The sequence below is a fragment of the Cuculus canorus genome, chromosome 1, assembly GCF_017976375.1.
Source record: "Cuculus canorus isolate bCucCan1 chromosome 1, bCucCan1.pri, whole genome shotgun sequence".
NCBI classification, from domain to species: Eukaryota; Metazoa; Chordata; class Aves; order Cuculiformes; family Cuculidae; genus Cuculus; species Cuculus canorus.
In genome coordinates, this window is record NC_071401.1 from 143,811,097 (window position 1) to 143,835,112 (window position 24,016).

The 24,016-nt window shown below is 42.8% G+C and overlaps 1 protein-coding gene and 1 long non-coding RNA gene across 6 annotated transcripts in view; one reads left to right on the plus strand and one right to left on the minus strand.

The window, feature by feature from the left end:
- The window catches only part of IQSEC3 (IQ motif and Sec7 domain ArfGEF 3), a 108,470-nt gene that overhangs the window by 56,935 nt on the left and 27,519 nt on the right, over positions 1 to 24,016 (minus strand). For all 5 annotated transcript variants that reach the window (XM_054055405.1, XM_054055414.1, XM_054055397.1 and 2 more), the window contains exon 2: positions 5,038 to 5,118. In XM_054055405.1, the coding sequence (XP_053911380.1) occupies positions 5,038 to 5,118 (81 nt within the window). The remainder of the gene's footprint in view (positions 1 to 5,037; positions 5,119 to 24,016) is intronic.
- On the plus strand, positions 124 to 18,657 carry LOC128850538 (uncharacterized). Its single transcript, XR_008447966.1, has 3 exons — positions 124 to 335; positions 8,697 to 8,885; positions 16,501 to 18,657. It is a non-coding gene; the product is annotated as an uncharacterized LOC128850538 (long non-coding RNA).

Here is a 24,016-nt window from a genome sequence, read left to right on the forward strand (position 1 = left end):
AGCAGGCACTTTGGAAATGAGTACACAGCTGTTTGAAGTCTGAATTATATTGAGTTACAATTTAATCGATTTGCAGTCATGAAGTAAACACTTGCCAGTGCACTACTCATGTTTCAACCCTGATCTAAGCAGCAGTATCCCTACTGGAAAGTGAGGAAATATTATGGGCAAATATGAGCAGTGCTTGTCCAACTTTTCTATAGATGTTTCCATAGATGTTTCAGACCCTAGCTGTTCTGCTTACTGCATTTCTAAGCCCTTCCAGAAGACTGTGTTGAGATCTCCAGCTTCTCCTCTTCTGGGAGGACTCCCTGTCTCCTTTGCCTTAAGAGCAGGTAAGGTCTCATCTGCAATTCTTCCAGATAGAAAGGACCTTCTCCCACAGACACACATGCTACATCTCCCATTCCCAGAGAGCTATCTGGCATATGATTCTGCCCTTCATACAAGTGTACCCAGATCCCATCCAGTCATCTTTGTGACATGATCCTTTAGCCTTCCAGTGCTATCCACATTTCCATTGCCTAAGTGGACCTGCCCCACGTTCCTAAAGTTTTATGTAGAACTTTTCCCTACACTGGAGCAGAGGTGATTTTCTGCTGATTTCCTATTTAGCACCACAGGCGAGCCAGGCTCCAAAAAGCCTATGAAAGGCAACTGAATGAATATACTGTTCCCTCCAATTGTGACTCCATCATTTCTTCTCATTACTCTAATAGAAACAAATCTTTCTCATCTCATCCTATTACCTCACACAAAGGAAAATGGTATGTAATCCTGTTAGAGCTCGGCTGCTGCTGGAGACATTTTAAAGTCATTGTTCTGGGATGCCAGTCTGTACCGTGTGAGACTGGGAGAAGAGGGAAATGCAATTATTAGGCTATTCAAATTCCTAGAATGAAACCTTACTGTTAACAGGCAGAAGCCAGGAAGAAAAAGAGCAGTTACTTTATGAAATTATAGGGTTTGGCTAAATCAGAGTCCAATCAACATCTCAGTAAAAGAGCAGGATCTGCTCCTAATGCCATCCATGGAGTCTTCTCATTTCCCCTAACCTGATCTTTGGTATCCCTAGTGGAAGCCCAACCTGCAAGATGAGTTATAGTCACAAAGCCCATGGTGTACAAGTCCAATGGTGGTCCATGTCCAGGATTTACACCGTACCGTGAAAGGAGAATCTCTATGTGTTCAGCAACAGGAATCCGCCTGCTGTTGCCATCACCTCATACTATACTTTGGTTCTCAGCTTCTTGGGGGGAGATTCTGAGATCAAATCTGTCTCCTAACATTCATGGCCTACAGCACCAGTCTTGTTGATTGCTGGTGCAACCCAGCTAAGCAGCCAGGTGGGAAATTTGTATTTCCAAACTCATGAAACTCTACCCCATGCACGAGGAATTCACATGCTGGATGACAGAAGGGAGCTAGCACTGCTTGTGGCAGTCAGTGAAGCAAAGCAGAATAATATGAGTGGGAATGATCGCAACCACCTCATTGAGCTGGTTTCTACTGAGTGATTAGACACAGACATGTTACTAATCATTCCCACCTAGGTGAAGCCAAGGCATAGAAAGAGTCAGAAATCTTGCAGAGGACAACCATTAGGGAAGACCAGACCAGAACACCAATGACCATCACAAACCACAAGCGGAGACAAACTTTTGTCCCAGACTGCTCCTGATAGCTGACCTCCTACTGTCATGCCTTGTGTTTCCTTCTTCTGCTCAACACTTGAGCTGTATGGCTGTTCTTGCTGGTGTCCCCTGCAGTCAAGTAGCTACTCTTCTTTACTGCCTTAATGGCCCATTTATCCTCACCTTCTCTGCTGGATTACCCTCCTGCTGCCCATGTTCCCTCAGTCACTCAAAGGACTTCTGTCTCACAAGAAAAGGTTGGGTTCCTGCTGAAAGCAAGACCATTCTTGCACTCCCCAGAAGTAACCAATGTGGGCTGAGGTAAGGTTGCTGGTTGAGGAGAAGAAAGCAGTTGATCACCACTGAGGTCTCCAAGTCCCTTGAAGAGACGAGAGTCACTTCCCTGTTTATGCTCTTTATTAGTCCCTATTCTCTTTAATCGGCTTAGACTGATGAGCCAAGGCAGCAGTAGGGATCAGCTGGGCTGTTTAATTAAAGGATTGCAGCTCAGCCCTGCAGTTTGGGGGTTTGTGTAAATGAGCTGCAAGTACATTATTTAATCTACTGCACAGAGAGGAGTTGGGGCATTAATGAAGCAAAGTCTAATTAAAACTAGACGGCTGATGGTTATTAGTGGCATCAGCTCTGACAGGATTTATCTCATTTAGGGAAACGCCTGATCATGGAGGGGGAAAAGAAAGAATAACCGAAACTGGTTTATCAAATTCACCACAGCACCACTTGTGACTGCTGTCCATTCAGCAGGGCTCAGGAGAGCTTCACAGGGAGCCCCCATTTGCCAGGCTCTCCCATCAGGAGCCCTGATGAGCTTATTTAGGGATATATGCCTGGCTCACCCAGGAACTGATTGCTTATTCAGGCTGTCTGACCCACATATTTCAGTTTTGATTGACTTTTGTTCTGCCTTGGTTCAATGGGGATCCTGTTCATGATTTGAGCAGGGCGACAGGCTCTGTAAATGATCTGATGAGCTTCTCCTAGCAGCATATTGAGCCGTTCCAAAGCAGCATAGCTATCACCTACGGACATCAGCTCCACAGTGACTCTGTATTTTTCCCTCTCTGCCATTTCTCTGCCCTCCTTGCTGCATTGTATATGTAAGTTCAGATATGAAGGTAGCCTATGGCTACCTTCAAGACCTAGCAGAGGCTGGGAGGTGTCTTCTGGCCAGCATAAAGCTGACCGGTGAGTTTAATAGTCCTGTATGTGCTCTACCTTTCTTCTGGCAGAGTACGGGAAATAGGGAGGCTCTCCTCACCTTAGACGGTCATATAGAGAGACCACATATAAAAGCTGGTCTGTTTCAAAAAGCAACAGTTCTGTGTGCCTGCTTCTCACCTTCAAATAGCCATGGTGGTTTCAACCATCCCTATCACTACACAGGTTAAGGACTGCTATTAGGGTTTGGGGGTATTAGAAATGGAGGGGACAGCAGAAAACCTTGGGGGAAAAAAAAATGTAAGGAAAGCAGGAGGCCCGCAGAGTGGGACAAGCCACAAAATACATAAAATGGACAGATATAGATGAGTATGAGAAGCTTCATAACTAGCAGCCCAGGTGCAACATGCTGTAAAGGTCATTGTCATTTATCCCCACTTCTCACATCACTGTCTCAGCCTCATCTTTGGATGCAACTTGCCAAAGTTGTTAAATTACTGAAACAAATGATTGCTTCCTCTTCAATTTACCTGCCAAACCCCAGATAAGAAATTTGGTGGTTCCCAGCACACAGAGGGCAGGCAAACTCAGGCTCAAAGGATAAGTGGGGCCTTTGGGAACCACTGGGACAAAAGAAAGGCCTGGAGCATAAGCATGACAAAAATGACCCCAGAGCTTAGGACACTGTAGGAGTGACAAACTTGTAGGACAATAAAAAGCTAGAAACTAAGGGAATTGATCAGAAATAAGAAGGAGGCTGGGACAAGAATGGGGTAGGGCCAAGGATCAGGGTATGAAGATGGAACAAGATGGCAAAATTGAGCCTTGCTTCAGACAAAACAGAGCACATAATCAAAACTCTCTCCAGAAATGCAAGGCAGAGGTGGCTGTCCCTACCACAGAAACCTCTGCTGTCTCCTCTTCTTCCTTGGCAGCATCTGCCCGTCTGTCATGGAGGTGCAGCTGCAGATGTCCCAGTGGGCTGTCATGCAAACTTTACCAGTGTTTGAAAGCCCTCAGCACAGACATCACGGGGGTTAACCATTCCATCTTGATACAGAAATGGGCAGGAGGGGTCCTGCTTCTTTACCATGTCTCCGAGTGTGGCTGAACCCTACTTCTGAACATGTACATACACACACCCCCACTCCTGTTCTCTTCATAGTTGTCCAGCACTCACACTTTTCTTTGGAAGGAAATCAGAAACCACAGTCTGCTCCAGTGAGCAGAGCAAATAAGAAGAACATCATATAAAAAATATGTAGCCTCACTACTGCAATTCAGCTGCCCAGTTCTGTCCAGAGTCCTGCCTAGCAATTCAGGCTTCTTAAACAGATGCCAAAGGTCGGATATAAAAGTCTGGCAGTGTGATGAGGGAAACCTTTAAACAGAAACCTGTTTGCTGTTGACAGAACAGTGATGAGGCATGAGAAAAAGAGTAAGTCTGTGAGATGGAGGTGTAAGAAATTCTAAGAGGAGAAGGAAATGGCAAGAAGAGATGGACAAGGCCAAGCATGGAAGCTATATGCAGTATGTACATCTCAAGTATTTTTGAAGATCCTTGGACTCCTTTAGGTGATGTCAGTGATGTGATTCACTGATGAGGGAGAGCTATGGCAATTGCTGGTATACTCACATTTGGCTGCACTGGATACAATTGGTTATAGTTAATAGTACTTGTCTATAACTGTTCTTCATTGGCAAGCTCAGACCATTTTGACACATATAAAACTATGTCCCTCACCTTGTTCAGGGTGTGAAATAAAACCCTGAGCTTGTTTGATGACTTTTGCTATAGCTTAAAGGTTATGGCTCTATACTGGTATATGTCCAGGCTTCTTATAATGTGGGATAACTAATTTGAAGGAGAAGAATAAAGCATGTGTATGTCAATGTCAAAGTGATGCAGAAGGGTAGGAAAAGGTACAAGTGTGAATGTGGGTCGATGGAAGTATATGCTTGAATGGAGGCTGAAAGTATGTTTTTAGAGGTGCAGAGTGAAGGCCAGAGGGGGTTTGTGAGCAATTACACAACAGTATGAACAGTAATCTCTGGAGGGGAAAACAGAGGGACAGCAGTTCTGGGGACATCAGACATGAGGGAGGATGGAGAAGGATGGATGTGTATGATACACAAATTTTGTTTGGGGCAGGAAGATTAGTGATGGATGATAACAGAAACAGGAGATGGAACAGAAAAGGTCTCGCTAACAGCAATTTCCCACCTTGGTGAGGAGTCTGCAGATGAAGGCTTCTGCTCTGCATCAGCTGCTGGGCAACAGAACTGGTGTAAAACAGTTTCATTCCTGAAAGAAAAAACAAACAATAGAAGGTCAGTGTTCAGCGCACTCAGCATTCATGAGAGAATGCCTTTCCTTGGCTGTTCTAAGGGGATAGTGACTCTCAGCAATGCTGAAAGAGAAACCCGATTATTACATGAAGATTTTGCACATTCTAAGTTGGTGAAGAGTAGGAAAGAAAGGGGCTGGCAATTCTATTCCCCTACGTTACCTGACCTGCTGTTGATGTCAGGCTGTAGTGAATGGGGCAAAAGTATACAAATAAAGTTTTCCTTCTATTGGTATCTGTCTCATGATCCCATACATCTCATGAAATAGTAGGTGGAAAACTGAAAGGACGAGCACAAGTATGGGAACCAAGATTATGACAAGAGGAAGAGGTCACAGCAAAGAAGAGCAAAACCACAAGAAGTAACAAACTTGAGCAATACAGGAAAACATAAAGCTAAAAATGCATTTATTAGGTAAGAAAGGCGAAGAATTAATCCAAAGGAAGAAACTGTAGATCAAACTTCCAAAACCGCTCACTAATATAGATTGACTTGTTCTTAGGTCCCTTGGCTGGAAACATTCATAAGGAGCTTGGTTTTCAGGGGCGTTAGGCACTTATCACAGCATTGGAACCCAGTAAGAGCTGCTCAGCACCTCTGAAAATGAAATCTTTTTGAGATATGATCAGGAAGGCTGTTGAGGTGTCAGAGGTAGCACAAATCAACAGCCAGTTTAGAACACATTGACCTTCATCAATGAAAAGGAGTCACTAAAAAGAGATGCAGTATCAAGGCAGGGAAGCACTAGGGGAGTGGAAAAGAAAACAAAAAGAGAAGAAAAGCAGGGGACTTAAAGCAGACTGGATCCTCAGATGGCATAAAATCACCCCATCTTCAAGTCAGTGCAACAATACTTGGAGCTCTGTTCTCAGTGCTACTGTGGAGACCCAGGCCTTAAATGGGGTCATCTCCTTTTTAAAATATTTTTCCCTTCTAACCCAGACATAAGCAGTAAATCTAAGTCTCCTGGTTTGTAATGAGGTCTTAGGTTCTCCCAAAAGCCCTACCACACTTCCCATCATTCTGAAATGTGAAGCTTATCGCCTTGGTATTTCTCGAAATCTGACAGACATGGTCACAAACATAGCTAAATTACAGACAATGCTGATGCTGTTCCCAGACACCTCTTTCTGGCCTCCCAGCTAGCTTAATATAACAAACTGCTTCATTATTCTGCTTTCTTGGCTTCCAATGCATTCTCAAGAGAAATATTTCCTTAGAAACAATAGGATTGGCAGAAACAACAGAGCAGCAGGGAAGATTAAAGCGTTAGCTTTACCTCACTGACCTCTGCTCGTGCCCTCGGTCCCTGCCTGTAATATGCAACCTGATGGAAAAGAGGACATATTTGTATGACATACCAGATTCATCTCCTGGTCTTCCATTTCTGTAAGTACACAGCTCACATCCCTTTTTTCCTGCCAGCCTAGTTACTGCTGGTTCTTACCATCGTTTCTCATCTAAACTTCTCAGGTGGTTAAGTGTCTGCCTGATGTGTCCACGAATTATTTGTGTTGTCTTTTTACTGAAGGAAGTGGTGGGATCACATTTGAGTCTATTTTCAAGCGAGCTCACATAAATACTGCAGCTCCTGCATCTTGTAACCCTGCTTCCAGCTAGAATCTGTCAGGAATTTTCTGATAAAATTTTGGTTTTGCATAAAAACACCAATTCATCAAATTTAAATTATCTAGTGAAGACATCTTGGGTTTGACAAAGATTGTTCAAATTACAGAGCTTTACCTGGATTTCCTTCCTGGCAAGCTGCTGGAGGTCCGTGCCTCCGTATCCCACTTCTCTAGTCCAGTTATGCCATACAAATAGCCCCTTGGAAAAGAGTCATCAGGTTTTCTACCCAGCTCATTGTTCTGCCCAATTGCCAAAGCAGCAATGCTGGGAGCTGCTAGCCCAAGAGGTATGGAGCACTTGTGCCAAGGCAGTTGGCTCTGCAGAGCAGCCCTGGAGTCAAAGGCATCATCAGCTGCGGGAATGCACAACGCTCTCAGCTCATTCAGCAACAGCCGGCACTCGTTCTGAGGAGCATGCTTGGTTTTAGAAGTATTATGTATTGGCATTTCCTACTGAATTTCATCTCTAAAGGAACTGCTGGGAAAAAAAAAAAAAAAAAAAAAAAGGCCTACTTCCAGACAAAAGAAACACCATACTTTGAAATAATAGAATTATTTAATCATTTGTGTTGGAAAAGACCCTTAAGATGATTATTGAGTCCAACTGTAAACCTAACACTGCTAACTCCACCACTAAACCATGCCCCGAAGCATCACATCTACATGCCTTTTAAATACCTCCAGGGATGTTGACTCCACCACTTCCCTGGGCAGCCTGTTCCAGTGCTTGACAATCATTTTTGGTGAAGAAATTTTTCCCAATACCCAATCTAAACCTCTCCTGTCACAACTTGAGGCCATTTCCTTTGATCCTGTCATATCTTACTCAAAAGAAGAGATGGACACACACCTCTCTACAACCTCCTTTTCTCCAGACTAACCAACCCCATTTCCCTCAGCTACTCTTCATAGGATGTGTGCTCTAGACCCTCCAGCAGCTTCCAAGTGGAATCTTCCAAAAAATGGACAGCCCAAATTTCAGCCATTTCTGGTTGTAATATTTCCCTACATGAACTACACCATTCTCTGCTTTTATTCAAACAGGAGATGCACCACTCCAGTTCCCAATTACAGAAAAAGAAAGCAAACAGCGAGGAGGGAAAACATAAGGAAAAAGAGGAACAAAGACAAAAAACAGAGAAACAGAAGCCTATGTATAGATTACATGCCTTGCTAGTTAATTACGGGGCTAGAAAAACAGAGAAAAGTAAAGGGGAAACAGAAAGGAATAGAGGTGTGAAGCTAAGGGACTTTAGGCTCAGTCTCCTGTGAGCATTTTAAGAAAAAACATCTCACAGATACTCTTCAGAGAATCAGGATGTTCTGAGCACTGCAGCTGCATAGTCAGCTGTTGACTCTGGTTCTCATGATTTCTCATGTGTGTTTAACATTAACATTGGGCATTTTCTGCCCAAACCAGAGTCCCCTTGAACCTCTGAGATTCCAAGATCTCTGAAGTATTTGTGCACCTTACATATCACTACCAGATGCTGATCATGCCCACAGACAGAAATCTGCCTGCAGGCCATCTGGGATCCTTAAGTCCCCCTCTAGGGGCCATGAGTCCCATGGGGAAGCCACCAGGGAGGAGGTGAGGAGCAGACACTGCCTGATAGAGGCAAATATATGAGGTGTAGAAGAGTATACCAAGACTGTGCTTGAAGCTCTTCCCCTCACTGGGAGCAGGGAAGGGTATCTTATTACTCCTATTAAATCGGAGTTCCCCACATGTCCAAGAGCAGTTGGACCTCTGGGTCTATTTAAATCCTTCTTTTATAGCTTACTTCTCTTTCACTTTTGTGCTACCTAGGCATACACCACAGGGATTGGAGACTTGGAGGCTCCCCTTATTAATTTTCCTCTTTCTTTCCATCTCTTGATCCTGTATATATCTGATATTTTACAGATCTATGCCCTCATCTTTGCAAAATAGCAAGCATAGCCCAGACAGGAGCTGGGAGAAGGTTAACCTGCTATGGAAGAGTGGACCTGTTCCCGCCCTGAAGAGGCTTGATTAATTATCTGGACAAAGCAGCTCTTACCTGAGTATAAGAGACAACTGTCCTAGGGCCTTGCTATCACTTCTAAGACTAAAGTAAGTGATGTAGGAAAGCAGCTGTCTTCTTAACTGTATGAACTCTTCAGGTAAGGTTATTTTTGATGTTGCGATTCAAGAGGGCCTGGCAACGTTGTAACGGCTGGTGGCTACCTGGATTTCATTCCCCTGTGGTGCTGTCAACTTTTGCAGCTTTAAAGTGAGTCTTAAGATAGTTATCATCTTTCTAATGTCAGTGCAAGACTGTTGATGGCTGTTTTTTTTCCTTTCTGTGCTTTCTTTTTATTTTATTTTTAAACAAATCTTACTTCATAAGTCAGAAAGGCTACATACAAACTTGAACGTGCAGTCTCTGAGAAGTTAAACAACAGAAAACATAAGGCTTGCTTTGCCTTTATAAAACAGGGATGAAGACAACAATTCTTCAGTTCAGTGACATTTGATTCAGACGCATTACTTTGGGCCACTGATCTGTAATTTTTTTTTCTTTTTTAAATACTTCAGGTAGGTAGCAATGTTTTACCAATTAAAAGAGTAGGTCCAGGGCTTGATTTTCACCTTTCTGTCTCTTCCTCTATATGCTCTACCTTACTTTCCTCAGATTTGCAAACCATCGCAGGGACTGCAGCTAAACAAACACTGTTGTGGGCAGATCAGGCAGGTGACTGGAAAGAAACATGACTTTTTCTGTTGAATGGTTCTTTCTCTAATACATTGCTTTGAAAACAAATAAATTATTATCTCTTGGGCTGTACCCTGATGGAAGCTTGGAAGGGAAAAGCCAGCATGAAGAAAATGTGTTGTGGGTGAGTGAAGAGGAGTTGAGAGGTACAAAAGAGAAAGACTCTAACAGAGAGGGGGAGGCGTGCTGAAGGGTCCGTTGAGGTAAATGTCACCAGCAGTATGTGTGTTGTGCATAGAGGAGCAGCAGAGGACAAAGGCAAGCATAGATGCAAAAGGAGGACTGGGAACAGCCTGAGCCTGTCGGTGCCTCGCTCTGTCTAGCTGGGACGCGTGCTCCAGAGGCAAAGATTTGACAGTCTAGACCTATCTTAAACGCAGAGAAAGCTGTGCTTGGCCCAGTAGTAACCTATGCTGTCAATTGGAGCATTATCCCCCTCTCCTCTGAGAGAAAACAACTGACTGAATTTTATTCAGTTGTCTTTAACATTGCTCCTGACAAGAGGTATCCTCCAGCCAGCTGCCTGCAGCCACAGGGAGGGTATATGTGAACCAACTGTCTGGCCACAGCAATTCTTGCTTGGTGATGAACTTTGGAGAGGCCTGTGCCAAACCTCCTGGCTAGCACAAGCTGTCTAATCAGCTCAGGAAATAGCTCTACCTTTCTGACTTCTTAGAAAGTTGGACTGTGCTGCAAAGGGGCCCCCTGATTCATGGTACCTTGTTCTTTACAGCTCTGTATCCTAAAGAGCCCAAGCTGCTTTTCTCTTGAAAAAAAATGGTGTTGTAGAGGGTACCAGAGTTGAGCTCCAGAAATTGAAAGTCTCTGTCGCTACCTAGATTGCATATTACAGGGCCAAAGGAGTGCAAACTTTCCTAAAATTGCCTTAATGCTGTGTCTTCCCTTAGGACAAGTCCTGGGGCTTTATATCCATTAAGTGTTGTTGCCCATCCTAAACATCAGTGTCCATGAGTTTAGCACTGATGATAGCTGTCCTGAAATAGAGATGCCTGTCTGCTGAGAGCTGTAGTATGGTAAACATGCCTAACTCCTTTTTCTTCTTCTCTTTCCCCTACAAAAGGAAACCCCCAACCAGACAGCATATGGAAAATGGCAGTTCTCCCTGCTCTCCAGCAGTCAGCTTTAATTAAACAAACATCCAGTGCAGCCTGTTCCGATAGATAAAGAGCAGCTCTGTGTTTTTCTGTATGAACTATTTTAGACTACAAGAAATGCCAAAACAAGACAGACGGAAAATTGCTTTCACTGAGAGTACACAGAGCCTCTCTTTAACATGCTGCATCACTTCTGCATCCCACCATGACTGCTGCCCTGGTCAGTTATGCAGGATAACTGGCATGACCCCCGAGAACAAAGAAGATCATCGTGTTCTCCAAATGCCAGTACTTGCTTAACCTCTGTAGCATGGTACTTGGGCCCAATTGGCCTATATAGTCAGTAGCCTTGCTCTTGGTCAAGTGCTCATCAGTCCTCAGAAATCTGACAATGCTGAAGGGCACATGGTGATCCCTCAAGCAATGTTCTATCAGTAAATAACTAGTCCAACTCATGTAGCCGTTCTGGTTTATCTTTAAAACTCTACCTTTTGAAGAAAAACTACTGGCTTTGACCAAAAGTCATTGTTTGTAGTGCTGGATATCTCAGCTTTCCTGGAGCTTTCCTTTTCTACTTGTCTCTCTGTCTTGCATTTTTTCGGATAGCTGCCAAGAGAACAGATGGAGTCAGAAAATCATGGCCTAGAAGGGGAAGATTAAAGGCGGAAAGAGTCAAAGGAGAACTGAATTCATCTCAGATGAAGTTCTGCTGGTTGTTATCTTTCCTAAGATGAGGACTGGAGAACGACAAACAGGAACTATTTAAGAATGCTAAGTTTATGGAAGGCTGGTTGCATGCTCTTCTGACTCCCCCAAAATATATAGGTCAATGTCACCTCTACCTACCAACGGAGTTGTAGACACAACCTAACTAAGGGTAGCTGCAGGCCTTACCCCTTCAATTATCTCCCTGCTGTGCTATATCTATTTCTGTCTCCAGTCATCCTGGAACTGATTGTTGAAGTGAGATCTGAAAAAGGTATTGTTTCTGAAAGAGTACCTTCTAGCAAGCAGCTGTTTCTCTTCTGATTCTTCACTCTTCAGTCCAAAATACCCTTCTAGCTGTCTTAATAACTCACTGAAGGTCATTGGACTGGTGTTTTGGAGGTAATTGAGTACAGGCGGATTTTATGGTGTAGGGAAACAATACATGGTTAAAAATAAAATCAAGGTAATCTCTGGAATTTAAGTTCTTTAACTCCTTGTAACACTGATCGCCTCCTCATTGTTATGGGATACTGTTGATGGCAAGAATTCTACAAAATTCAGAGAGGAACTGGACATTTTAAAGAGTGTCCTATGAGGATATTTAGCGAAGATCCTTCCCAATGCAAATGTATATGATGCAAGTAGTTCAGGATTAGAAGAAGGCCTTTATGGATGTCCTATGACTCCCTACTGTGACTCTTCTTGCTCCTCCCTCTTGAACATCTGATGTTAGCCATCTCTGAAAAACAGCTACACAAGCCAGATTCACAAATCTAACTGTCTGAGAAATCCTGTGTTAAAGGACAAAAGGCTTAGTAGCCAAGATATTGAAGTGCAGTAGTGCAACGAGACTGAAACTGCCACTTTATTTTACATTCACAGTAACTACAACAGTCTAAACCTGAGCATCCTCAGGATACATCTTAGGAAATTGTCAAAAACTTCCGTATTCGGTCAAAACATGCCCTGGTATTAATCCACAAAGGGGAGAATGAGAATGAAGCAGTCTAGAGTCAGATTTCCATGGTAGATTGCTGAGGATGAATTAATAACAAATGAAGCAGAGGGAAGAACTGAGCAAAAGATGATAGGAAGATTATTTGGAATTTGTGTGTGCTGACCTAGCGAGCTGTTACTGACACCTTTAGGCTACTTTGGTTTTGATTTCCCTTCCCTAACTTCTTAATCTTTGCCTCTTCCTATACTCCACCGCACATCTGTTGGTTTTATGGTTATAGATTTACTTTGCTCTCCACATCATCGCTGCCTCAACTCCCTCATCAGAAACATCCTCTCAAATGGCAGTCTTTAGTCTTTTAGCTATCTGGAAGGTCAGTGCCATGTTTATAAAGGGCTTGCATGTGCCACTATAGTCTATGCAGGACCACTTTCTATCTGTTCCACATACTTGTCATTGACTCTCTGGTCCATTGCCCACTGGAGTAGATGTTCATAATGTATCTATATGCAGAGTCCCAGTTACATCTTCCAGATCTAGGATTTTCTTAATTCAGACCAGCAACTGTCTAGCTGTTCTTGTAGCAATTCACAGGCTTAGCTATCTAATTAATTGTATGAAAAAAAAATAATGAGGATGTGTCTAGATGATGTCTAGATGCTAGCATGTAAGTACAGCCTACAAAAACAAACAGCTGAAACAACTTATTGTCTCGGTATGATCAATGAATGTATAACACATATATGCCTAGCCTTGCTGGGATGCATGGTCGGTCTTCTTTCAGTCCACTTGAATGCCTATCATTCCACACCTCCTTCTTTAGCATTGTTAGAGTTCTCCTTCCTTCTTCCCTCTGTTGGGCAGTGTTGTGTTGGGTTTACATGGCATGGTTTTGGTAGCAGAGTAAGGGCTACAGAGGTGGCTCATTGTGAGGAAACATTAGAAGCCAGGGTCAGCTGGCTGCAGTGTTGACCTGCCTCTGGCCAAGGCCAAGCCAGTTACCAATGGTGGTAATGGCTCTGTGATAACATATGTAAGAAGGGGGAAAATATGGTGAGAGGGGTGTGGTGGAGAGAGTCAGGGGGCGTCTGGGCTGCCAGGGTCCATTGGATTGATTGGGCTGGGCCAGCACAGCATGGTGGAGAGAAAGAAGGGAGATGTGGGAGAAATATCCCTGCAGACACCAGAGGGAAGAGAAACAACTACGCAAACATCAGATGTGAGAAAAATAGCACTACAGAGAATACTAAGGTCAGTGAAGAAGGAGGGGAAGGAGGCACTCCAGACAGCTGAGCATTCCCCTGCAGCCCGTGGAGGAGACTACACTTGAGCAGGCTGTCCCTCTGCAGCCCATGAGGAGTCCTAGTGGATGTTCACTTGCAGCCTGTGGAGAACACCATGCTGGAGCAGGTGGAGGAGGCTGTGGCCCCATGGAAAACTGCTCTGGAGCAGGTCGTGGAGGACTGCATCCCATGGAAAAGTCTCATACTGCAAAAGTTCATGGAGGATTGTCTCTCATGGGAGGGACCTCACACTGGAGCAGGGGAAGAGGGTGAGGAGGAAAGAGTGGCACAGACAATGCATGATGAACTGACCACAAACCTCATTCCCCATGCCCCTGTGCTGCTGTGGGAGGAATAGGGAAGAGAATATTAGGAACAAAAGTCAAGCTTGAGAAGAAGGGAGGGGTGCGGGAAAGTCTTCTTTTGGGGATTTGATTTTGTTTCTCAGTACCTTGTTCTGATTTGATTGGTAATAAATTAGATTGATTTTTTTCCCCAGCTGAGTCAGTTTTGCCTGTGACGGTAAATGGTGAATGATCTCTCTCTGTGTTTACCTTGACCCATGAGTTTTGCCTTTGTTTCTTTCTATTTGCCTCCCCGGAGGGACTCACAAGGAGAAGGGGTGAGCAAGCAGCTATGTGGTTCTTTGCTGCCTGCTGAGGCTTGCAGCTGCGTGGGTCTTTGTTGCCAGCAGGGGCTCAGAACCATGACAGGGGTGAAGTGGGAAGAACCTACCAAGAGCATTTATTCTCTCTGCTTGCCTGCCAAAAATGAAAAATCAGATATGTTTTGTAGTCCAGAACTTGGCCTGCCTTGAACATCTCATGAGTGTTGGAGAGAATGTCTTCTTCCATGGTGTTTCTCTAGCAATTTGATGATCAAAAGATCAGAGCTTATCCTCTAATACCTACTTAGCATCTGCTTCATCATCATACTGTTTCTTGGTACAAATTAATTTTAAATCATACATCCTTTATGCAGCATTGCTATCAATTTGTTTTTCTAGAGCTAGGGGATGGGATGAAGATTCCCATTGAAAGAGTATTTCCCGTTTCTCATCACAATGTGGATTTTAGAGACCCTATGAAGTATGTTAAAACAAATTCACCTCGGTAGTATAAAATACCACATGCACACACTACTGTTTGGAATGTGAAAATTCAATGTGACATGCTGACGCAAATGTGTGTCTTGGAGCTATTGTGGGTTCTTCAGAACAGCACAGCTTGGAAGTACTAGGCACCGTGCTGAGGAAATGGAATTGCCTGTGTTGGAGGAAGGAGATCTGAGCCAATGCTGCTGTGATCTGATCTTTTTTTGGTTCACTAGTTGGGTGACTATAATAGATATGTCAAATACGCCATTCATTTACCACCATCTGCTTTTAGGGATGGAGATATTATTGCCATATCTTCCTGAACCATTAATTTCTCAGCTTACTTTAGCCCACATATGTGACAGGCATTTCGCTTGCACATCCTCACTCTTACCTTGAAGAAATTCTTGGTGAAAAGTGGGCAGATGTGTGTATCACTTTCAGAAAGAATTTGGGGTGTTTTGCACCAACTCCAGTGCAAAGAACATGATGCAAACATGCATTTGCACAGGTAAATGTGTGTGGTTGTGTACTAAAGACGGTCTGAGCATGAAGGGCTACTGTGAACTAGCATTCACAGACTTAGGGTCAGAGTCAGCAATGTGCCTAGAAGATGGTGAAAATGAGCTGTGGCTTGTGTTCTGGCTCAGTGGGGTCTGTTGCTCTGCCAGAGACCTAGAAACACTCTTCTTTCTTGTTGGTGACAGGCTACTTGACAGAAATTTCATTCCCAAGGATCTAGGCTCCAGACATCACTATCAAGAGGGAGGAAGATTGGAAAGATGTCACCTGTGGATTTACTGTAGTCAGTGAAAATTGCTGTTGACAAGTTCATTTTGTTACCTAGAAACACTTGAAGGAAATCTAATACATTTGTTAAGCCTACAAGGAGTGGATGGGCTAGCTGACAGATTTCCCCTACATGCTAGAAATGGGCAGGAACAGAAAAAAGGAATGGAAGGAGCAGCTGCTCTTCATGCATGCCTCAGGAATCATCTGGAAGGGGGAGAGTCCCTACTTTTGGCTTCTGTGTCAGAAGTATTGTGGCCAGGTAATCTCCCTGTGACAGCCAGAAGCAAAGTCTGGGGCCAGGTTTTGGACTCACTTCCAGCACTTCTCATCCTAGGTGGTATATTATGCTTTGTGCAGTTTTGTGTCTCTTGGTGCTTTGGCTACAGCGGGATGGAATGGCTTACTGAAGGTCAACTAGGGATGATACGCTCACTCTCAGTTACCTGTGGACTAACCTCATTATAACTAGAGTCAGTCTAGGTGATAGAAACTCAAGGTCACGCATCTACAGTACAAAGAAAGCCTAATCCTTAAAGCAGTAAACATAATGTATTGCATACACATGCAGTGCCTCAACTTGAACAGAACAAAACCCTCAGGCTTAGGACACGTGAATTGCCTTGGAGAAGCTAGCATTGCTGAAAGGTTTCTGTAGACGGGGACTTGTACCTCTGAGGTAGGTAGTTGCATGTTGGTACTCTCTTACAGAATTACTAGTTGAGGAAATACTCTTCGGGTTTATGGGGGATGCTTCCCATGCTTTCATATTTGCCCAGTGGAAGTGATTCACTCAGAAGCTTCTCTCTTTGCTACCAATTTCTTTCCTGAGGCACAGTAGGAACAAGGATGAGGAAAATGATTGTACTTGCTGAGCAATTCCCAAGAAGAAACTTATTGGGTAGAAGAGAGTTCATCATCTACTGCTAGAGGGGTTGGGGAGGCCACATCTCCTGAAATGTCTGTGAATCACATGTCAATTGGGAGTTCATTCACTCAATTTAAACGATTTCTCTCTTCCAGAGAAACATCAGCCACATAGAGCATGGCACCAAGAGGAAGAAGGCAAAGTGGCCATCAAGAGAGGAAATGCTGTATGTTGGATTATGCAACAGCCCAGTATGCACCATCAGTCTTGTTTAGATCCTTCATCAATGGTGGAAACAGCTGATGATTTATTGTGATAGACAAGTCACAACATTATTAGCTCTGACTAGCTAACAGGGTGAATAGTGGTACTCAGGAAAAACAGCTACTGTATAAAAGAGCAATCTGATATTCTGAATGTATGTGCACAGCTAATCATGTGGAGGGGATCCTCTGGTGACACATGCAACACTTACTGGGAATGAGCAGAGGTTTAATAAGTTGTAGCCAAAACTATACTTCAGATATCACAGCTAGGAAGCTGCTATGGAAATGCGAAGCATGTGTGAGGGGGAGTTTGTGTAAGTTCCTGAAATAATTTCAATTAAATAATTACTATAAACAGAAGTTGTATTGATTAAGTTCTTAATGGAAAAATGGTATATTCACACAAAACTACTTTTCCAAGACAATATGCAACCTTTTCCAAGACAACATCCCTCACTTCCGACTATCTTCAATATCATAATTTATTTTAAAGGCTATATATGTAATGGAATAATTACATGTCTGCAAATGCATGCTGATAGTGACTCTGTAGCTTTGAAACATCTTTTCATACTTCTTCTGTTTTGTACTATACAAAGGCCCCTTTTTCTTTGTTCAAATAATTGATTTATAACCACATAAAATAGAAATAGCTGGCAAAAGCTCACTTTTAATTATACTGATGAGCATTCTCCAAATCTCCTCCAGTTCTTCATATAATAATTATAGTTTGTCATCCTAATACCAATGAGTACGTGGTCCTTCTAAAGAGATCCAGAACTAGCACTCTGCCTGAACGCTCTCCTAGCAGAGTAAATGTCTTTTTTCTTCTCTCCTATTTTGGGCTAATATGAATGAACACTATAAAAAGCTAAGGCTTGTGTTAGTGGAAGTGGCAACCCTTTTCACAGTTATTAGAACTGTGATATATAAATGGAATTTATGCCTCTTCCTCAGTGAAAATAAATTATTTTGGGGTTTTTGAATAATCGTCAGAATTGGACTCAGTAAAAGGATTTTTGTTTTGACTGAGACTTAGCTCTGTTTTTAATCAGGCTTAGACTTCTTATTGGCTTCCCATTCATGTGGCTCATATTTAACTCCTTAGTACAGGAAGAAAGCTCTGGAATTTTCCAGAGGCTAAAATGAAACCGTCCCTTAACACTGGAGAATGACACAAAGCTATATGAAGTAGTGCTGTTCAATAATTCAGAATCCCATAAACATGCAAATTAGCTGCATACACAGAAATGGCTCACCACTGAGCTCTTTGCGCACCTCAGCAACACTGTCTTCTGCATGTAGATTTGCCCCTCCATAGAAATGCATGGCTAGATATGCTGCTGCTATCACTCCAGTTCTGTGCCCTTGCAGGCAGCACTGTCTTCAGTGCTAGATACCAGAATAACATGGCAGTGAATTGCACCAGCCACTAAAGACAAGCTTAAAATCTTATTACTACCACATCAGGCTGATGCACTAAATTTAAGCAGAGGTTTTGTTTTGTATATTCACCAAAGATTATCAAGATTGTTTCAGGATGTAAGTCCTGCTGCCTAATACAGAACTACTCAGACTCTACCCTATGCTGAGGTTTGACACAAAACAGTGTAACAAGAGGAGTGCACTTGAACATAGTGAGATAGACCATAGACTGGCTTGGCTTGGCTTCCAGAAGGCTGCTTCAGGCCCATGGTTTGGGGCTTTGCCTATGGAAACTCAGTCACTACCAGATCTGCAGGTATCTGGCATGAATGACACCTATGATTGGAAGTGGAATGGCTTCCTAGATGGAAAGGACAACAAAGAGAACTAGAAATGCAGAACCTGACACAGGCTACTTGGTGGCATACACAAGAATAAATTTTGCCCTTCTTTGATGTGTCAGAGCTTAGCTGCTTCTCCTGTGGCAGGGGAAGAGCAGAAGAAAAGGACAGGACCACTTGGAGAGCTGACTCTAATGCCTCGGGTGTCAGATAGGAATAGACACCATTGTTTCAGGGGAAATTGGATTTCCCCATTTCATTTCCAAACACACACATGTGCTTCCACCAGGGCCTTGATGTATGGAAAGCAAGCAGTTTTCAAGACTGCTTGTGAATACAGCAGCTGGTTGACACCAAGAGCAGCAGAATTTGCATATACACTTAACCTGGAAGGAAAATACCATTTGGCAGTAATGCAAGTGGGGACAAGATGCAACTTCTATGGTCAGCACTTGACCATCATGGATACTTGCTTTGGGGTTAAGAGGAGACATCACAGTTTCTTGAGGCTTCATAAACTCTTGGCCTTGCTAAGGTAGCAGAAGAGCAGGTGGAATTAATGACATATCCTAAAATCTGGAAAAGCTGTGAAAGTTGTTGCATCTTGACTGCTCAATAATTCCTGGGATTTAAAGCCAGTAGGAAGTACAATGTACTGTCAAGTCAATTTATCAAGTTGATGATAGTTTAGGTTAGTCTTAGTCCCAGGAGTTGGATTATTTTTATGCTCCTTGTCTGGTGAAGCAGTGCCGGGAAAAAATCACCACAAAAATGGAGAAGGCATCACTACTGGATCATCTACTGGATCATCTACTGGATCCCTCTGTAGTGTCTTATTGCAACTAGCTTGTTCCTTGTGGGGAGTCTTAACTTGCTAAAGCATATGAATTACAAACCCATTATTGTTCTTTACTTGATAAAATTTGAGCTTCCCACCATATGCTGGAGTCCTTTGCTTCCTTTCCTTTATTTGGAAAAACAAATATATAAGCTGTGGTTCTGGAAACATTAGAGATCTTTCTGTACTACAGGGGCCTGATTTCTGCAGAGATATCTTAGGAAAGTTGCAGAAACAATTACTAGAAATCAGAGCAAGGAACTGTGGGGCTGATTTATGCTTCTGCTCCTGAAACAAGACGGCTGAAGCAAACTTTCTGAACCTCGTGGTACTGGGCAGTTTCTCCTAACGACTGAGATTTAACAAGTTTGCTCTGGTACCCTGTTGCCAACAGGGCTGTAGCATAAGCTGAGCCACACCATGTGGCTCAGCGTAAGTTGGCAATGCTATTTGTGCTTTTGCTCTTGAGTCGTGAAGCTACATCAGTGATGGTTCCAGACCCCAGATGCTGGGATGTGACAGTGACAGTATCTGCATCAGCTTACTTTAGCACCAGGAGCTGTTGAAATCTTGATTCTTGTGATGAACGGATTCTGCCTAGACTCTGGTTTAGCCTTGGAAGCTGGGTGGTGAGGAAATTCCATTTTTGGCAGCTGCTGTTCTGTATAAAAATTGTGTAGTGCACGAAGAGATCCCAGAGCTGCAGGAAAGGTGTTGGGAAGAGACAATGAAGCCTCTCACAGGAAAAACAAACTAGTAAAAGTAAGATTTCAATCAAACAAGTGAAAAACAGTGAGAAGCACAAAGGTAGAACTCTGGATTAGAGAGGACAGGCATATTCCTTACTGTTCTCTAAGCACAGGTATGAATAGGTAAGAGCAATTATCATGCTCCTAGGCTAGGAGGGTCAGCCTTGCTTGTAGCTGAAACACAGGCCTCTGCGTCCAGTGAGTAGCTACACATAAAAGTTGTTCTCAGGTTGACTCCAGAGCAAACCAATTGTGACAGAGATTCACTAGTCACTGGATTTATTTCATGACAATGAAATAGATGTCACTCAATGTGCCATGGAGAGTAAAAACCCTTCCTCCTGTGCTAGGAGGGGTGGTCTCTCAAGGGTCATCTAGTTCTATGCTATTTACACATGGCTCTGCTGCTCCACCTCAATCCTAACCTACAGGGAGATATGATTCTTCATGGCTTATGTCTTGATCCTGGATTGCCAGAATTTCTGTTTTCCCGCAGCTGATACTTCTTCCTCTAAAGGATTAGTATCTGATTCCCTGGCTAGCAGAGACCAGCATGCTCGCACAGCAGAAATACTCTTGACACGTATGAGGAAGCAGGAATGCTGCCCTGCACCCCTACCTGTGTGTCCTTGAGTTTTAGTTGCAGCTGCAGGCCACTACTTAGTCTCTACAGCCTGAGACCTCCAAGGTCATTTTGGACAGAGATCTGGGTACCGGCTGTAAAGTGGAATTCTTGCTAGACAGTCAGCAGTTACCTGGTTGAAAAAAAAATTAGAAGTGGTTCATAGTGGAGGGCAAGTAATACTGAATAACATTCATCCTTGCAGCAAACTGACCAAAACACATAAATGGGGTGAGAAAAGAGGCATCTTTCTTATTTTTGAGATAACAGTTGTTCTGTCGCACTTGCAAAACCAGCAAGTAAATAAACTCAGAGGCAAATCCACCTTTTATACACTTGCCTTCTATTTTAACCAGAAAGGCACCTCCCTAGGACTTTCCTTATCCTTGCCACCTCCCTAATCATGATTACTTCAATACAAGGGCCAACATCATACCCAGAGTAGATGAGAATGGTTGTACTGATAGCTCCACGTTTCTCAGCTGACTTCTCCATCGAACAGCAGATCTCCTAGTTCAGTCTAAACCTAACTCCTGTTGCATTTTATTCCCCTTCTCACTGTAACTTTCCGAACAGTTGTTTCTCAGCTGAATGTTGATTGCTTTCACCAAAAATCTAGTCAGTGCTTATTCAAGCCATATAAACTCATGCTTCACTGATCTATTTGTTTCTCCTTCTACCCACTATCTTTTCTAATTAAGCTTGCTGCTACAGATTAATCTCTCGGGTCCGTGTGGCAGCAGTTATGCCCACAATACAACTGGGATGGAGCTCAGCATGGTGGTCCTTGCTGGGATCTAAATCATCATAAGCAAGAGATCCTTTGGCAAAAGGACAATAACAGTGGTCAACACAGATTGTGTGGCAGGGTGCTCTGATAGGCAGTTTCGATTTGGAAGAACAGTGCTTTTGCAAGAAAGGTTTCATTATGCAATATTTACAAAATGGCCTAAGAGATGTCAGTAAAGTACTGTTGTGTGCCTGTATGTGATAGAAAGAAGCAATATACTACAGTCTTGAGTTACAGGCATTTTGTATAAACCTGAATACAGGGGAAAAAAAAAGGTTAAGATTATTATTGCAAGTCAGAAGTTTCTCTCATTGGTGGCATTTTTTAATTGCGCTGCTGTGCAATTCCCTCTGCTAGTGTTAGTCTACCTCCCTTAAGGAAGTAAATCAGAGTGTGTGGGCTGGGGGCAGCAAGTAGATGAAAAGCTTTAAGTGTGTCTCTTTAATGAAAGGGTAGATTCTAAAGCGTTTTCTCTCACCCTTGCAAAATTATCCTCTGGTTAACTGTGGTATCAACTGCTTTGCTACTTCACGACTTTCTGCCTGTAAAGGGCAATGCCATACTTGGATGTGTTTTATTTATTCTGTTTCTGCTTTATTCCATAATTTGAAGCATGTCTTCCAAATTTCCAAGTTCAGGGTAATTGATGCCACTGTGAATTTGAGAGCATCTGCTTGGGGTTTGTACCTTTGTGCAGAACAATTGAATTCTGCCACTCTTTTAGGCACATTGAAGACCACCATCTCTTTTTTCCAAAGTAAATTAACAGAATAACTGGAATACATAAGACATTTCAGGCCCTGTTTCTATGCCCTCAGTTACTAGGCACTTTAATTCCTGTATCTCTAAGAATAACCACTGCCATAACGATTTTCTTCTTGTGTACCACTTGCCTCCGCACCACACAGTACTAAGACAATGAAGATCATATTGCCAGTTTTCACCAAGCACATACAAGGCTTTCTGGAAGAGTGTGTTGGGATGTTCCAGAGGGATGTTATTTTGGAATCTACAAGGTCTAAGAATAGCAAAAATTTTTTTCTTTTCTTGCCAAAAGGATGGTCTTCAAATAACTTAAGTGGAAGAAACTGTGTTTCTCTTCAGGTCCTATGATAGAAGGACTTAGGTTCTATTCCCACATTCACTTCCAAAGTGAACCATTCTTAGCTGGACAGAGAACTTCCCACCCTGGAAAACAGGTTGTACCATGGATTGCAGTCTCGTGATTAGGCTGCACTTGGAATGGACCATGCTTTACTAGCATTTATTGAGATTTCATAGTGATTACTGCCATAGGACAGCTCAAGACTCTTTGCAAAACAGCACTGGCTTGTATAAAAGGCATCAATAGAGAAAAAATAGGGTTTTTTGCTGCTTCAGCCACTGTATGCCATGATTCAATTTTATGTTTCAGGTACCATTGTTAAGATGTTGTTTGGAGTAGTCAGCTTTCACTGCTTAGGTAGCTGAAAATGCCTACCTGTTTAGTGTGTTTTCAAGATATAAGGCTATTTAAAAAAAAAAAACCAACACAATAATCAAACCCAGGGTGCATTTATGTTAACAGTGAAATTAAAGTACCCATGGGAGACTGGATATTGTGGAGAATAATCATCTAAAAGGACACGTCAGACAAAATACAACCCTAATGTAAATGTATTGGCATAAATGGCACTTACATAGCGTATGCACAATTGGATCTGGTTTGGAGACTTGTAGCTCCTATATAACCAACAAGTTTAATGAGATAGTCAGCCCTTGGTATCAGGCAAAGCACGATTCTATTCTTATGCAGTATCTAGGCAAATGACACTAATTGAGTCATTTTATAATATTTTTTATTCTCTCTGTAGCTGTCTGAATGAAGTGGAAACCAATGAAAAGCATAATAGGTTAACTTCTTGGTATTTCTTAATCTAGAATCAGTTTGCCCAGCGTTACTGGAGAACTTCATAGGTAACATGATAATGTTTCCACTCAATCCACTTATCAACAGTTCTGAAACAGAATCAGAGATTCTGGCAAAGGTTAAGCATATTAGAGGATACTCCATAAATAAAACATAAGCAAAGCCTAGATGTACTAGGAGATTCCCCATAATAAAAAAGATTGGAAGGAAGAAGAGTGAAAGGTTTCAGTGATGCACAGGGAGACCTCTGTATAGAGCCTGAGGTACAGAACATAAGGGAGGAGTTTGGAGGCCTCTATGTAATTCTGACTCTTTCCAGAGGAAACATAACTGCTATCAATATGCTAGCCACAAAAGGGTAAATAAAGCTTGCAATGTGTTTGACCACCTACTTGTTTGTGTCGGCATCAATTCTGCATCTAATCATCCTTTGTCCTTGAAGTTTTCTCAAGGCAGAATGGGTTTTATGGAAATGGAATGTACCCTGGCTGGCTATGTGCAGTTCTTTAACATCATGCTCCTAAACCTGAAACGCTGGTCTTATTAAAGTTTTACCACTTCTAGTACTGTAAGAGAGACAGAAAATGCCCCAGAACTGTGATAAGGCACCACATGAATACTGTTTCCAAACTTTTTAATCTTTCAAAGCACATACAAAAGAAGCATCTGGCCGAGAGTAAGGGCTGAAATGAAATCTGATTGTTATTCATCTGGGATCGCCTCCAACTCCC